This window comes from Diabrotica virgifera, chromosome 10, assembly GCF_917563875.1.
Source record: "Diabrotica virgifera virgifera chromosome 10, PGI_DIABVI_V3a".
In the NCBI taxonomy this organism is placed as follows: Eukaryota; Metazoa; Arthropoda; class Insecta; order Coleoptera; family Chrysomelidae; genus Diabrotica; species Diabrotica virgifera.
This window is the reverse complement of record NC_065452.1, coordinates 58717464-58733787: the sequence shown is the minus strand read 5'-3', so window position 1 is coordinate 58733787 and position 16324 is coordinate 58717464. Positions and strand designations below refer to the sequence as shown.

The 16324-nt window shown below is 36.9% G+C and overlaps 1 protein-coding gene across 2 annotated transcripts in view; it reads left to right on the top strand.

Moving 5' to 3' along the window:
• The first annotated feature begins 5141 nt into the window (after positions 1-5141).
• Positions 5142-16324, top strand: part of LOC114334480 (metal regulatory transcription factor 1-like) — a 33133-nt gene continuing 21950 nt past the window's right edge. The window contains exon 1 of one of the 2 annotated variants that reach the window (XM_028284523.2): positions 5142-5609. In XM_028284523.2, the coding sequence (XP_028140324.1) occupies positions 5336-5609 (274 nt within the window). In that variant the 5' untranslated portion in view covers positions 5142-5335. The remainder of the gene's footprint in view (positions 5610-16324) is intronic. The other variant, XM_028284522.2, reaches the window with a different exon arrangement.

The following is a 16324-nucleotide window of genomic DNA, read 5'->3' as shown; positions in this document are numbered from 1 at the left end:
AGAGACGGTTCCCCAATAGGAAGACGATCAGTGGGAAGACCACGAAAACGATGGAACGACAACTTACTAGAGACACATTGAAAAAATAGAGTCATGTCTATACAAAAATAAGAAGAATGATATCAAACAAAGGGACAACTGAAGAAGATATAAAAAAAGACTAGGACAAACAATAGATTGCATACGAAAATTGAACCCGATACTGTGGGATGAGAAAATCGGTATAAAAATAAAAAGAAGAATACCTATATAACACCATGACAAGGAGCACCTGACTTATGGGTGTGAAAATTGAATAAGAAATAAGAAAACCAAGAATAAAATAAAAGCAACAGAGAAGGAATTCCTAAGGAGAAGCTGCAGAGTAACAAGAAGAGATAGAATAAATAATATAGAGATTTAATAAAAGAACGGGAATGAAGTCAGATATAATAGACTACATAGAACAGACGAGATTAACCTGATACGGACATGTCAGAAGAGCAGACAAAAAACGTTCATCATCTTTGTCTTTTACAGCTCATCGTGAATCTTTGCCGCGTTTACTATTGTCTTCCATTGGTTCCGATCCTGTGCTACTAGTTCCCATGGTCTCATTTCAATCTTCTCCAGAGGTCTGCTCTGACTGCATCTTTCCACCTTTTTCTAGGCCATCCTGCCGGTCTTCTACCGTCTGGTCTTTCCCAAAACACATACATTGTTAATCAATATGTCGTCATCACTCCGTACCACGTGGCCTGCCCATCTTAGTCTATTGGTTTTTATGTATCTCACGATGTTTCCCTGCCCGAAGAGACAAAGAGAGTATCTAATTCATTGTTGTATGTGATCCTCCATTCATTTGTCACACTGCCCCTCCAAGGACCATATATAACTAGCAGGATTTTGCGTTCCCATACTAAAAGTTTATTGATTTCTTTCTTTCTCAGTGTCCATGTTTCACTTCCGTATGTCACTGCTGGTCGTATTATGGTTTTATACATTTGAATTTTGGCACGTCTTGAGAGCAGCTTTGACCTCATTGGATGTTGAACGGCAAAGAAAGATTTATTCCCCGCTTATTTATTTCAGATAAATTTATTTCAGATTATTTATTTTTACTCCAACCTCCCATTCTCCTATGTTGTCACTGGTAATTGTTGTTCCTAGGTATTTGAATTCTTTTACCATCTCAAAGTTACAAACAGAATAACAAAGTGGAACCCGATAGAAAAAAGGAAGAGAGGCAGACTCCGAAGATATTTTAGAGATGAAGTGGACGAAGCAATGGAAAGAAGAAATCTGCAGGAAGGGGACTGGCAAACAGAAAGAGCTGGAGAGAACGGTTGAGTGAAGGAATACAGTGAAAACTGTGGAAACTGTGGTGGAAATACTTAGTACAATATATAAAATGATTTCTTCAAGTGAAATCATTTATGTTATTTTAAGTAGGTACCTACGCATTTACTCCAGTGGCGGCCGGTGAGGTAGTGCCATGGAGCCATGGCACTACCTTATTTTTATGCAGAAACATTTTTTTTATCTTTAAACCGTTTTAATGCCCGTTCATTTGTTTGTGCGTATTTCTTTTCTCTTTATAAATTATATAAAATCTGGCAACTGTGTAGTGTAATACAACCCTCGCCACTCACAGCGAACGGGATGATCGTGCCAAAATCTTAGATGGCTCGCCTGAAAAGAGAAAGATTTTACGTAAGTGACAGAGATAGAGCTATATTGCACTTTTAATACACGTTTAAATGAGACTATTCGTGCCTGGCTCGACAAGGAAGATCTAATATTTTTTACTATGATCATAGTGAATATTGGATCGTAGATGCAAAAAGATTCTCGTACAGGATAGTACATTATATTTTTGAGTTTCTTTACGCGCTTGCTCGCTCGTTTTTGTATTTATAATTATTACATTTTTAATTATTAAACTTTTTATTATAAATTATTATATTTTTAAAGAATTTAATTTTTTTTAATTTCTAATAAAACCCTAGTTAAATTCAGCTTATCGTTATATAGTCTAATTAAACACATGAACAAGAAGTAGATAAGAATCGATATGTTTTGAATCAAATTAAAAATTTTATCTACCTATATGGTTTTGTGGAGCTTTCGAGTTAGTTTTGAGAAATCACGACGAAAAGAAAAATTCAGAAAATAGAGAGATCTTTATGGAACTGTTCAATGTTAGCCGAATTAGACAACGACTTAGGTTCATATTCAAAGTTCCAAATCTTTTGAAAGTATGTACCTCAAAACAACACAAAATGAACTCCTTCAGTGCATGTTGGATATTTATCACGAGGAAATAAGGAAAGAAATTGAAAATTATCTTTGTGTTGCAGTGATTGCCGATGAAACGACAGACGTCGCGTCGCTGGTGAATTTCAGTTAGTTATAGTTTTCCGATATTTGTGTAAAGGGCGACAAGTTGAGAGATTTTGGAGATTTTACTTGCTGGACGGACATGATGTCAAATCAATCACTGAATGCATTTTAAATGTTTAAATTTCTTGACACCCCAGAAATGGTATAATATATACCTACATAATGTAAAAGTGTCCGTACCTGTACCTATTTTTTTTTAATTTCTATTTTATGCCTTTTTGACAATATCGTGAACCCGTCAATAAAAATTTAGGCAGCTGCCCGAATTCTGGCACTACCTACTTAAAGGCCCCGTCTCACCATCAAATAATGGACAGCCTAAGTCTGACGTCACAAATGTCACAAAATTGGGAGGAGCTTATATTGGCTCCAAACAATTTTGTTTGTAACCTTAAATGGTCATAAGGAATTTTTCATTTATGTGCTTTGTGTGGCAAAATAAGACTTCATTTAGGTATTTCGTTAAAGAAACGTGTTAATTAAGAGATTTTTATTCGTTTTTGCTCAGGTGGTTTTTATTCCTTAGTGATTGAAAATAAACATAACCTCAAAACTGTTTACATTCTAATCATTGCATTAAATTAACTCACCTGGGCAAAAACGAATAAAAATCTCTTAATTGGCACGTTACTTTAACTAAATACCTAAATGAAAAGTCTTATTTTGTCACACAAACCACGTAAACAATAAATTAAAAATTCCTTATGAGTGTTTAACATTATAAACAGAATTGTTTGGAGCCAAATATAAGCTCCTCCCAATTTTGTGACGTCAAGACTTAGGCTGTCCATTGACAGTTATTTGATCAAACTTGACAGTCAAACTTGACTAGTGACACAAACTATACATACTAACTGTCACTTTGTGTCACTAACTGTCAAGTTTGATCAAATAACTGTCAATTATTTGATGGTGAGACGGGGCCTTAAAGTGATACGAGCCGCCACTGATTACTCTAGTTGATAAATACTGGCTGATTTTCAGCTTCTATTTTTTCTATTAGGTTTGTTCGTAGAACGATCAGCAACCGTTGCCAACCATCAGAGGCATGCGCGTTCCTAATCTACAAACTCTAACTGTAACTGCGCAGCGCCAACGGTTAACTGCGCATGCGTCTGATGGTTGGCAACGGTTGCTGATCGTTTGGATCGTACTACGAACAAACCTTAGAGTATGGAAAATTTTTTACCCTCTCTAAAAAATTTTCCATACTCAAAGGCCGCGTCCCACGATCAAATAATTTGATCAAACTGGTTTGAGCAAACTGAAAGTGACAGTTAGTGACGTCACATCCTGAGTGTTCATTGTGGATAATAATGAAAAATTTTAATTTTAAATAAAGTACAAACAAGTTAGACAACTCAATACAAAAAATTTGATCAAACTAGACTCATAGTGAGAGCACAGATTTTTAGAATTTCAAAAAAACTGCAATTGTGACGTCACTTTGACGTACTTCCTCAAGTACGTCAAGTTTGCTCAAACTGTTTGATCAAATTATTTGATGGTGAGACGCGGCCTTAAGGAACAAACCTATTACCGAATTGCGCCAAAAGTAGGCAACTTACTTTAAATTTACAATGTTGCCTGCGTTTCTGTAAAGTAACGTTTAACCTTCGTTACTCGCGCCAACTTTTTGTGATCGAATACTCGCGCACGGTGCAGAAGACCGGGTCCAAAAATATGGGTCAGCAATATTTAAAAAAATTTTTTTTTGCAAAATTGTGTACAATTATATTATTTAAAGAATATATGATCATATAATTGTGTAAATATGCGTTTGTGTCAACATTATATTACTTTAACAAAAAGTAATTTTGTTAATCATCATCTTCATACGTTTCCTCGTCAGTCGATACTTCCTCAAATAATTTTAAGAATCTTTGCTTCTCCTTCTCGTAATCCATATCTAAATATAAATAAACAAATATATAAACATTAAAAATAAGAAAAAGACCTTAAATTACCTGACTAATTAAAACTTACTACTTTTAATTACCTGACTATCTAATAGGTCTTGCCTAATAATAAAAGTACAATACTCTTTTTTACACTGCACGTGGACTTGACACACAGTTGACTGATGACTGAAGAGGTATATTATGCAGCAGCAATTGAAAATATGCACTACAATCAGAGTTACAGGCAGTTATTTAGAGGCCCGGTCTCATAGACGGTGTGCGAGTAACGGAGGATTAAAATTAAAACTAAGCGTTATCAAATATTGATACATTAAATTAATCCTAAGAGAAGAACACAATACATATAGGTATAATTTATATTTCCATACATTATCCTCTCCGTAAGTCGGTCGCTTTATTGTGCAGATATCATCTGCAATATTCATATACCTACCTAATATCCTTCATTTAATCTGTATCAAAATATCGTCTTCGATATCTATCGATAAATTCGACATTCAAAATATCGATTTAATCGACAATTAACAATGTTTACATTATCAAAATATTATCTTAATATCTTATCCCATAGAAATATTTTAAAATTTTAACTATAACGCTTCCTTTAAAAGTAATCAAAAGCACGTTTCTGAGTGAATTTCATGATTTATTGAAAATCGTGCAACACTGTACTGTTCGTTGAGCCGCCATATATACTCTCTCGGAGAAAATTTGACTCGGACTCGGTGCAATAATTAATATAAGATGTGATCCTACGGATGTATTGTGTGAAATATGTATTTTAGAGAATTATTTTTTATTTAAACACAGTAGCTACATTCACATATAAATATTTTTAGAGTACGATATAATAAAACTGCGTCATCTGCAGGAGTAAAGAAAATTCAAATTTGACATAACAGCAATTCCCTCCATTTTGGAGCGACATCTGCATATAATCTGGTGCATGTTTGTTTTGATTGGCTTGTTGTGGACGTTGGTGTGAAGTTCTTAATAAGTTGAGTTAAAAGTTGAATGCATAACATAAAACCATGTTTCAAACACCGAAAAGAAATAAGTTGAGATCCAGGGAAGACAGCGGTGTAAAATTGACTCCAGACGATAGGATATTAAAAGTAAAATGCCCGAACTCAGTAGACAAAGGAAGTGCTTTAGCAGAAGCAAGACGAGGTAGACCCAACGCTGATTTATTAAATACCCTGATTATGGAGGGATCCACTTCTCCTAGTTCCATTAAATGTAAATACTGTGGGAGAGTTTTTCCCAGGGAAAAGTCGCTACAAGCTCACCTTAGGACCCATACAGGTAGGGGCAAACGAACTTTAAATACCTACTTACTTTCATACTCCATGTTTAAATGTCTGCAGCTAGGTCAAATTTACCGCTAGATCTTTTAAATCATTAATCAATTAGAATGTATGATCCTCCGATATTATATATCATCTATATATGAAACAGGTGCATGACATTTAATCCAAGAAATTAAAAGAATTATCTGTTTTAAAATAAATAAATGTTTTAATCCATTATTATTGTCTATTTAAATCAAACAATTAATACAGTAGCGTCCCGATAATCTGAAACAGAATTTGGCAATAGATTTGGGGAAAATAAATATGCATTTACTCTAAGAACCACTACTTTACTTAATTACTTATCCTCTTCGTTCCCACTGGAACATAGGGCATCTACTGTCACTTTCCATTTTTGCTGATCTTGTGCTCTTTCTCTTACTTTTTCCAGGTTAGGCCGACATTTTCTGCTTTTTTAATACATAATTGTTTTCTTCCATGTATTTATCGGTCTCCCCTGTTTCCATTTTCCTGGACGTTGGAATTCCAATGCTTGTTTTGTTATGTCTGTGTCTGGTTTCCTCCGAGTATGGCTCACCCACTTCTATTTTCTCTTTCTTATTTCTTTATGTATTGGTTCTTGCTTTGTTTTTTTTCCATAAGTTTGGATTTGTGAAACCGTTGGGTCAAAATATTCTTAGAATTTTTCTTAAGCATTCATTGATGAAGGATTGAATCTTTCCAGTGTTGTGTTTTGTTATTCTCCAAGGTTGTGATCCATATAATACTATTACTGCCTTTACATTACTATTGAAGATTTTTACTTTGGTGTCCAGTTTTATCTCATTAGATTTCCTTATTTGTTCTTTGTGTTGACACTGTTTATGTTTTTGCTTTTGTTTTTGTAATTTTTTTTTTTTTGTAATATTAGGTTTGTTCTAGCATGTAGTTTTGTATGGTTCGACACCAGATTATTGTACTGCTTTACTGCGCATGTTCAATCCACAAACTGGTAACAAATTATTTTTTGCCAGTACGCTTTTTTATCGGAGTAAATACCAATGTTGAATTGTTTGTTTTTATTTATAATTCTGAGTTAATTCTAATAAATGTTGAAAATTAATGTTATAAATGTAAATAATGGTAAGTAACAAAGTCAAAACATATTATTGTCATGTAAAATTTGTAAACGCCAAACAAATAATTCAACTGCGCAAGTCACAAACTGAAAATCCGAACAAAATCCGCAAACTCTTTTGACAGTTTTAAGCCAGTTTCCAAATCAAAATTTACTTTTGTTAGAACGCTTGACTAGTAGTTTCAAACTAGTAATTTGTGTGCTTGAACGCTGTTAAGCAAATGGGCATGCTTCTGATAGTTTCAAACCGTTTGAAACTGATGCTAGAACAAATAAATGGGCTTGTCTGATGCAGTAAATGTAGACAGGACTGTATCGTCGCCCCTGCTAGCGAAATTATTCCGATTCTATTTTTTTGCACAAACTTACTCAATAAGACGTCCTTATAACAAATCCGCATGGTGCCAGGCAGTGCCGTGGTCGAAAAATTGTTAAAACAATGTGTTTTAAAACAAATTCACAAAAATAATTTTTTCATTTCGAACAATTTTTTTAGATCACTTGGGTCATTCTGAGTAAAAAAGGTCTAGTGTCATTTTTCACTAAACTTGATTGTTGTCGTGTTATACGCGATTAGAATTTAAAAAATGTGAAAATGCCGTTTTAAAGGCTTAATAACTCGATTAAAATCTATTATTACGAAAGTCAAAAAGTGACCAAATCAAAGTTTAAAACCCCTCCTAAGATGCTGAAGAAATTTTTGTGATTATTTTATTACAAAGCTGTTGTTTTTAATTATTAACAATTAGCGCTATAGTCCAGCTGTATCGTTGCCCACGTTAGCGAAATTATTTCGAATAGATTTTTTTTGCAAAGACTTACTCAAAAAGATGTCCTTAAAACAAATCCACAGGGTTCCAGCGTGGTACCTTGGTCGAAAAATGTTTTAAATAATTTGTTTTAAACAAATTCACAAAAATATTTTTTTATTTCCAACAATTTTTTTTAGATAACTTGGGTCATTCTGAACAAAAAAGGTCTCTTGTGATTTTTCTCTAATATTGGTTATTGTCGAGTTATATGGCCATTTTCGCATTTTTCAAATCTTAAATCGCGTATAACTCGACAACAATGAATTTTAGAAAATAATGACAAGGGACCTTTTTTACTCAGAATGACCCAAGTTATCTAAAAAAAATTGTGCGAAATAAAAAAAATTTTGCGAATTTGTTTAAAAAAAATTGTTTAAAACAATCTTTCGACCACGGCACCGCCTGGCGCCTTGTGGATTTGTTATAAGAACCTCTTTTTGAGTAAGTTTTTACAAAAAATCGAATCGGAATAATTTCGCTAACGGGGGCGACGATACAGCCCGTCTACATGAAAAAAATTTGAAAATCGCGTTACGCTGGGTTCATCATCCACAAAAAGGTGGGATGTTGTGAGAAAAAATGTTCTCGGGTTAAGTTTAAACCCCTAAGTGTGACAAGATGGTCCAGCAGAAATAATTCAATAAACCCCCTTAAACTTTATTCAATTAAGGTTTGTAATGGTGTTGCAATGGTGTTATTTGTTCCTATTTTGCTTTATTTCAAGCACCTACCTACCTACCTTCAAAAAAATAAATAAAAAACATTATCAAAATGCCTTTTTTGGGGCGCCAAAATCCTTTTTTGCACACAGGCGCCAGTAGTTCTTACGGGGGCCCTGTTTAAACCAAATGGTTTTTTAAGAAAAAAACCTGGTTTTTTTATTGAGCCTTCAAACTGGTGTTTTTATTTGATCTTTAATACAGCTGCCGCAAATGAAGAAAATTAAGATAAATAAATTCTATTTTTTACTTTCGAACTTGGCTATTTTGACGATGTTTTTTTTTGTTATTTTAATTTTGTATGTGTAAATAAAAATAAAGGTTGTCTTAATCATTTTGTTCATTGTTTATTACTATTATTTTATAACATAATTTATTCATTTTTAAAATATTTAGACCTATGATACTTTGTATCAAATAAACCTGGTTTAAACCAAAAAACTTGCTTGGTTTTTGCCAACCCTGTCTATTTTATCTAAAAAATTTGGTAATCAGAAATGGGTTAGGTCATAATTATTTCGGATTACCGGGACTCTACTGTATATAAATTTGTATATATCCATACCTCACATCCATAGGGAAACAACTCCAAAATTTCATATTTGAGGCGCTCAGAGCAACTAACAGTGGCCTAACCCCAAAAACAAAGTTTTGAGATAAATGTAATCTTTGCATTCGTATTTCCATTATGCTTATGGGATGGCGCTACAAATTGTGTAGCAACATTTAGCCAAATATATGGGTAGGTTGGGTAGACCCTTGGTAATCGGAAGATTTAATGTTGCTGGTTTTATTGATATATTAATCTAAAAATGTTCAATTTGTGATGCAAAATGCCACTGTTGCTCTGAGCGCCTCATTTGGAGTTAACAAAGTCCTCTTTTATCGATAACAAATAGAAACAAGCAAAAATATTTTATTTTCTATTAAAATAAATACACATTTTTATTTTTTTCTAAAACCTTACATTTTTATAAAAATCGAAATAAATCAAAACACCCTGTATTTAGGAATTGCCCTTATAAAAGTATAGGTTATTTTTAGGGGCAATTCAAAAATGTCAGTGAATATAGGGTGTTCCATAAGAAAAAATATATCTTTGATTTATTGCTTTTAAATTGAGAATACCTGTAGATGAAATTGAATACATTGTTTTACAATCTTTACTTAAATTGCCTACTCTTGAAGAAAGGCGAATATTGCTAGATGTAGCATTTATTAATACGAGGAGGCATTGATGCTAGTGCTCTTTTGGAAAAGGTTTACTTCCGTACTCCCTGTAGAGACACCAGATCCCAAGATTTATTTTATTTAGAATTTCATAATCGAACTTATACTGTAAATAAACCCTTACAGAGAATGTGTAGAAATGCAAACAAATTTAATAGTAATGATTTTTTTCATTTATCACTAAGTATGTACTATTAAGAATGAGATCGAAAATACCTTTTTATGTAGTCACATTGTGCTTTAATAGTTTAGTTAAATTTAAGTTGATTTGTAACATTACATTACATTTGATATACCTAATCCTACGTGTTAATTGGCAGATTGATACCTTGATGGAAGGTTGTCACTCTATCTTTTGCGCGGTTGGCCAATACTTCTACCAATTGGTGATTTATGTCTTGCTATTTTGACCACACATAATGTCTCCCCATTCTGCTTATGTGGTTATTGCATCCTTTTTTTTATTTATTGTCCATTCATTTATAATGCTACATTTTCTTCTAATGGCTTATTACGTGACAGTGTATTTTATTTCCATTACTTGTTCAATACTGATGCCATATCAATAGGACTTTTCAACACTTATCATTTGTTTCAAGCTTCTGTCATATATCATATATTAATAGAATATTCAAGTACATTTTGCTCGATAAGCTAGATTTAAATTGCAGATTCTCAATAATTTTAACAACAATGATGTTCTTCAGCATTTGAATTTGTCACTTCTTGTAAATAGACGAATAAAACTAGCAATGCTTTTTATCTATAAACTAATTAACGGCTTTTTTAACTGTCCTGAATTACTATCGGAAATCCGAATTAATACAACCAGTTACAACTTACGAAATCCTTCTTTATTCTATATTGAGTATCACCGTACTAATAGGGAACTTGCACTAAAAAATTTTTTTGGATAAAATTGTTAATTTATGTTTTAAAATGTTATATTCAAAATATTACGTCTTAACAATTAATAGTGTACGTACAACATCTGATCAAAGTTCCGCGCCTAAAATTTCCGTTTCAAACAACTTCAAAGGCGCGAGCTGGGGTCTGACGTCATAGGCCACTCGTATCGTTTGCCCGTTCGATGGGCTATTGCATTTAATGCAGTTTGCCCATAGATAAATAATATAGTTGAAATATCTTGTTTTACTCTGTGGCAAAAATGATTTTTTCTGTGACAGGCAAAATATTAACATTTTATCTCTGTTGACATGTATCAAAAAGTTCTTTTTTATGAAATTACTTTTGTCTGAAAAAATTTCTGTGAGTTTTGAAAAAACTTCTTGTGTTGAAGAACAAAGAAGAAACAAATAACTTAAAAATAAACAAAACTTTTAGTAATAAAAGTAAGAGTAACTAAAAAGTATTGGTGCTACTATAGTATGCGGTCTACAGTCTGGTTTCTACTATAGCTTGCGGTCTACCGAGGGATGCCGTGTAAGTATAAGCTGAGATGATAAAGATATTAACTTGTAAAATTACAATAATGATTCTTCTTATTTATGCGTATTATTAACTTTGTAAAGAAGGATTTTGTTGGCTATGTACACGTTCTATCGGTACGTGTGCTAATCACCATAATCTTTTCTCAGAAGGCTTTGAACACAATAATTAAAGGCTCCAGTAGGTACTAATAAACAATACAATAAAATATAATCTTTATTATAATGCGAGTTAGAGAGAAGATACAACGTGAGGAGGTGCCAGAAGTGCTGGAGCTTCTCTCACGACGCAAACAAATGCAACGGACCTGAATGCACGGGGCTCTGCCTCAAATGCGGAAAGGCAGGCCATGCCATGGAGGCCTGTGAGGGGGAGGAGTTCTGTGTAACTTGTAATCAGCCACATAGACATGGCAGTGGCAAATGTCCCTCCTTCAAGGAAGCCCTTCAAAGGGTGAGGTTGGCGGAACAGAACAGGGTGCCCGGGGCTCCTTCCCCATACATTCCTCCTCACCGTTTTAACGAAAGCCTCAAGGAAGAGGAGAAGGCGTCTACTAGTGGGGTATCAAACGCAGCCTCGGTCCATACCGATATCGACAGAGAGAGGATGGACGACGAGGTCTTCAATGGGGGAATTTTCAGCAGCGAAGAAATAACGGACCCTCAAGGTAGGTCCCACGGAACATTTTTGGAGGACATTTTGAAATCCAAGTCCTCGCCCCCTAGACAAAGAGAAGAAGACGCCAACAGCACACCTCCTAAACAAACGTCCTCTGCTCCAGAGGAAAATGTCATCAACATCACCGCGATGGATGATGACAATAATGATTAGCGCCCACCCTGCTTTGTCCCTGCACTTGTCGGGACGGATATTTACTGTTCTTCGCGGTGACATCCAACGTCAAGAAGCCACTCAGGGTCCTCCAAGTAAATGTCGGGAGAGCCAAGACGGCACACGATTTGGTTTATGCGAAAGCCCTGGACATCGGGGCGGATCTGGTAATTATTCCAGAGCCGAATAAAAATATTGCTAGGAAGTTCGGCTGGATATCGGATACGCTCTGCGATGTCGCTATCCACCTTATTAATAGAAACATCTGTATCAATAAAGTTACAAGAAAGGAGGGAGTAGTAAAAATCAACTTGGTTGATGTGGCTATTATAGCCTGCTACATCTCTCCTAACGTCAACATGGCGATCTACCGTGATAAGGTGGATGGTGTTGTGGAAGCAGCCCTGGGAGAAAGGAACTTTATCATTGCCGGAGATATCAATGCTAAATCCGTTCTATGGGGGTCCCCAAGGAACGATGGTAGAGGAGAGATATGGAATGAGTGGATCTCCTCTGTCGATGTATTAGCCGTGAATAACGGTAAACATACTTTCGAGAGAGGAGACTCACGAACCCATATCGACGTCACGCTAGTATCTAATAGGTACGCCAGCAAGATAACGAATTGGGATGTCTTAGACGACAATCTGTATACATACCACAAATACATCTCCTATGAGATCGGAACCAAGGGGATTAGCGGTGGCGGCAGAAGGGTTGTGGCCTTCAATAGGACGATGTTTACTGAGAGGATCGGTGAACTCCAAGGGGAGGTCAACGACTTTTCTAGTCTTAGAAGTGCCATAATACGTGCGCATAGGGCGAGCACAAGCAGTAACCAGGTATCGTATACGGTACCGTATTGGTGGAACGAGGATGTTCAAAACGACCGCGTGCAATGTTTCAGACTGAGGCGCATCGCACAGAGGGACAGAACCCTGCAGTCCAGGGACGCGTACAAAAACGCCAAAAAGAACCTCAATAGAACCATCAGGAGGTCCAAACGTACGTGCTGGACCAACCTGTGCGATGCGCTTGAGGATGATATATGGGGTGAGGCTTACAGGATTGTCTCCAAAACCCTTAAAGTCGAAACCCCATACAGACTTACAGATGTAAGGAAGAGAGACATTGCTAAAATCCTTTTCCCCAGGAGGCCTGACGTACTGTTTGTGCCCGCCATATGTGAGCGCCCGGAAGCTGTCACCCCCATGGAACTTGCTAGGGCTGTAGAATCGATAAAGACAGGGAGGTCGCCGGGACCGGATTGTGTGCCACCGGAGGCCATAAAGATCGTGACGACGGCCCAACCTGAGTTAATGAGATCGGCATTGTCCCAGCTTCTCACGTCCCAGATCTTCCCTGATGACCTGAAACGAGCACGCCTTACTCTAATACCGAAACCCGGAAAAAATCCGGAAGAAGCCAGCTCCTACCGACCGATTTGCCTTCTTGATTTCTTAGGCAAACTTTACGAAAACATAGTTAAAAACCGCCTACAAGCGGAGCTAGACGCCGCGAATGCCATCTCCGACAGGCAATATGGCTTCAGGAAGGCGAAATCGGCGGTAGGTGCTGTCAGGCATATAGTCGAGGGAGTCAAGGGCACGGGGAGGAGATGGGCCGCGCTGATCATGTTTGATGTCAAAAACGCATTTAATTCGGCAAATTGGGGGCACATCATAAATGGGATGGAGGCCCTCAATTTGTCGGATTATTTGGTCAACATAGTCAAGAGCTATCTGTCTAACAGGTCCCTAATAATTAATAAAAACAATAATACCAAGCTCACTGCCGGCGTTCCCCAGGGGTCAGTCCTCGGACCGACCCTCTGGAATATACTATACAACGGCGTACTGAATCTGCGGCACGGGCGCTACTGTGAGGCTGTGGCTTACGCGGACGATCTTGCCATCTTCGTCAGCCACGACTGTCACTGGGAGTTAGTTGAGATTGCTCAAGGATGTTTCAGCAGGGTGAACGCTTGGATGATCGAGAATGATCTTGAACTTGCAAGCGCAAAGACAGAGGTGGTGATTCTAAAGAAACCTAGAAACGGACCAGACCTGCTGTTCCATTTTGGAAACAACGAGGTCAAACCTTCCTTCTGCGCCAAATACCTGGGTATAGACCTCGAACGTGGACTTGGGTTCTCCAAACACCTAACGAGAGTGGTAAGGAAAGCCGAGGCACAAACCGCAGCCCTCCGAAGAATAACACCAAATATCGGAGGGCCAGGTAGTGCCAAAAGAAGACTGTACCTCAACACTATACAGTCCACCCTTCTCTACGGAGCCCCGGTCTGGGTCGAGGCTCTACGGCACAAGAAGTACAGAGAATTGTTAAATAAGGCGCAGAGGAAACCTCTGTTGAACGTAGTCAGTGCCTACAAGACTACGTCTACCACGGCCTTACAAGTGATAGCGGGCGCCCCTCCTATCTACCTGCTAGCCAGGGAAAGAAAATCTCTATATGAGCAACAAAACGGCCACTTACCGGAAGTAAGAGCGGCTGCCAGAGAGCGGCTACTCATGGACTGGCAGGTAGAATGGGAGGCGGAAATAAGTAAAGCCCAATGGACCAAGCAGCTTATACCGAATGTGGGGACGTGGTACGCTTGCAAGTTTAAGCGGGTTAATTTTTATTTCACCCAATTTTTAACCGGGCACGGGTCCTTCCGGGCGTTCACTTACAGAATCGGTAAGGCAAACGATGACCTGTGCCGGACCTGCCACGTGAGGGAAGACGCAGAACACTGCGTTTTCCGGTGTAGCGTCTTCGCTTGCGAGCAGGCCAGGCTCAGGAACAGATTCGGCGATATAGGCCCCAATAACATAATTAACGTCGCGGTCGAGAATAAGTCCAATTTTGAATTTATTATAGACGTAGTCACGGGTATTGTAAAGCGCAGAGCGGTTCTAGAACGAGCGGAACAAGATGGGTGAGATTGGCTACACGTAGTTGATAAAAAATAAAAAAAAATAAAAAAAAATAAAATAAAAATAAATAAAAAATAGTAAAAAAAAATTAAAAAAAACAGAAAAAGACAAAAAATAGGAAAAAAACTGCCACAACAGATATAAACAATCACAGGCACATTACCCTAAATTTTTTTCAATGCCTACCTATTTATATTCATCTTTAAGTCTCCCTACACCTTAATCAATTATGTTCTTTCTACCATTTGTAGGTAGGCTCACTGGGCCGATTATCAATTAAGTAATACCCACTTTCAGTCGTAAACTCCCCCTATCCGCGTGTCATTTTCAGACAGGCGAGAATAGCATAGCTAATACTATACTACTATTCAGCTCACTATCCAAAGACCTCCCCTGTCCGTCTGCTGATCTTAAGTAGGCGAGCCTGTCCTTTCTTTTTATGAGTTTATCCTCAAAGACCTCCCCCCTATCCGCATCTCCGTTTCTAGGAAGGCGAGAATAGTATAGAAGGGCTTATGCCAATCTTCTCCTTTAGCCCTACTTACATAGACTGCGCGGGATATCCCCATGTATCGTTCACTAATGAACACGTCCAGGGATATTCCGGGTCGGAAGAGGGGGTGGTTTTAGTTGGTAGACGGCTGGTTATGGGGGGCACGCGGGACGCATGGACCTACTCTGGTCTGTGGGCCCTAGCGTGTTCTCCTCTCCTGAGTCCAACAGTACTAGGGACACCTTCCCTAGTCTGCTAAGAACGTTCCACCTCAATCCAAAAAAAAAGGTCATAATTATTTCGGATTACCGGGACTCTACTGTATATAAATTTGTATATATCCATACCTCACATCCATAGGGAAACAACTCCAAAATTTCATATTTGAGGCGCTCAGAGCAACAGTGGCCTAACCCCAAAAACAAAGTTTTGAGATAAAAAATGCAATCTTTGCATTCGTATTTACATTATGCTTATGGGATGGCGCTACAAATTATGTAGCAACATTTAGCCAAATATATGGGTAGGTTGGGTAGAACCCTTGGTAATCGGAAGATTTAATGTTGCTGCTTTTATTGATATATTAATCTAAAAATGTTCAATTTGTGAGTTAGGCCACTGTTGCTCTGAGCGCCTCATTTGGAGTTAACAAAGTCCTCTTTTATCGATAACAAATAGAAACAAGCAAAAATATTTTATTTTCTATTAAAATAAATACACAATTTTATTTTTTTCTAAAACCTTACATTTTTATAAAAATCGAAATAAATCAAAACACCCTGTATTTAGCAATAGCCCTTATAAAAGTATAGGTTATTTTTAGGGGCAATTCAAAAATGTCAGTGAATATAGGGTGTTCCATAAGAAAAAATATATCTTTGATTTATTGGTTTTAAATTGAGAATACCTGTACATGAAATTGAATACATTGTTTTACAATCTTTACTTAAATTGCCTACTCTTGAAGAAAGGCGAATATTGCTAGATGTAGCATTTATTAATACGAGGAGGCATTGATGCTAGTGCTCTTTTGGAAAAGGTTTACTTCCGTACTCCCTGTAGAGACACCAGATCCCAAGATTTATTTTATTTAGAATTTCATAATCGAACTTATACT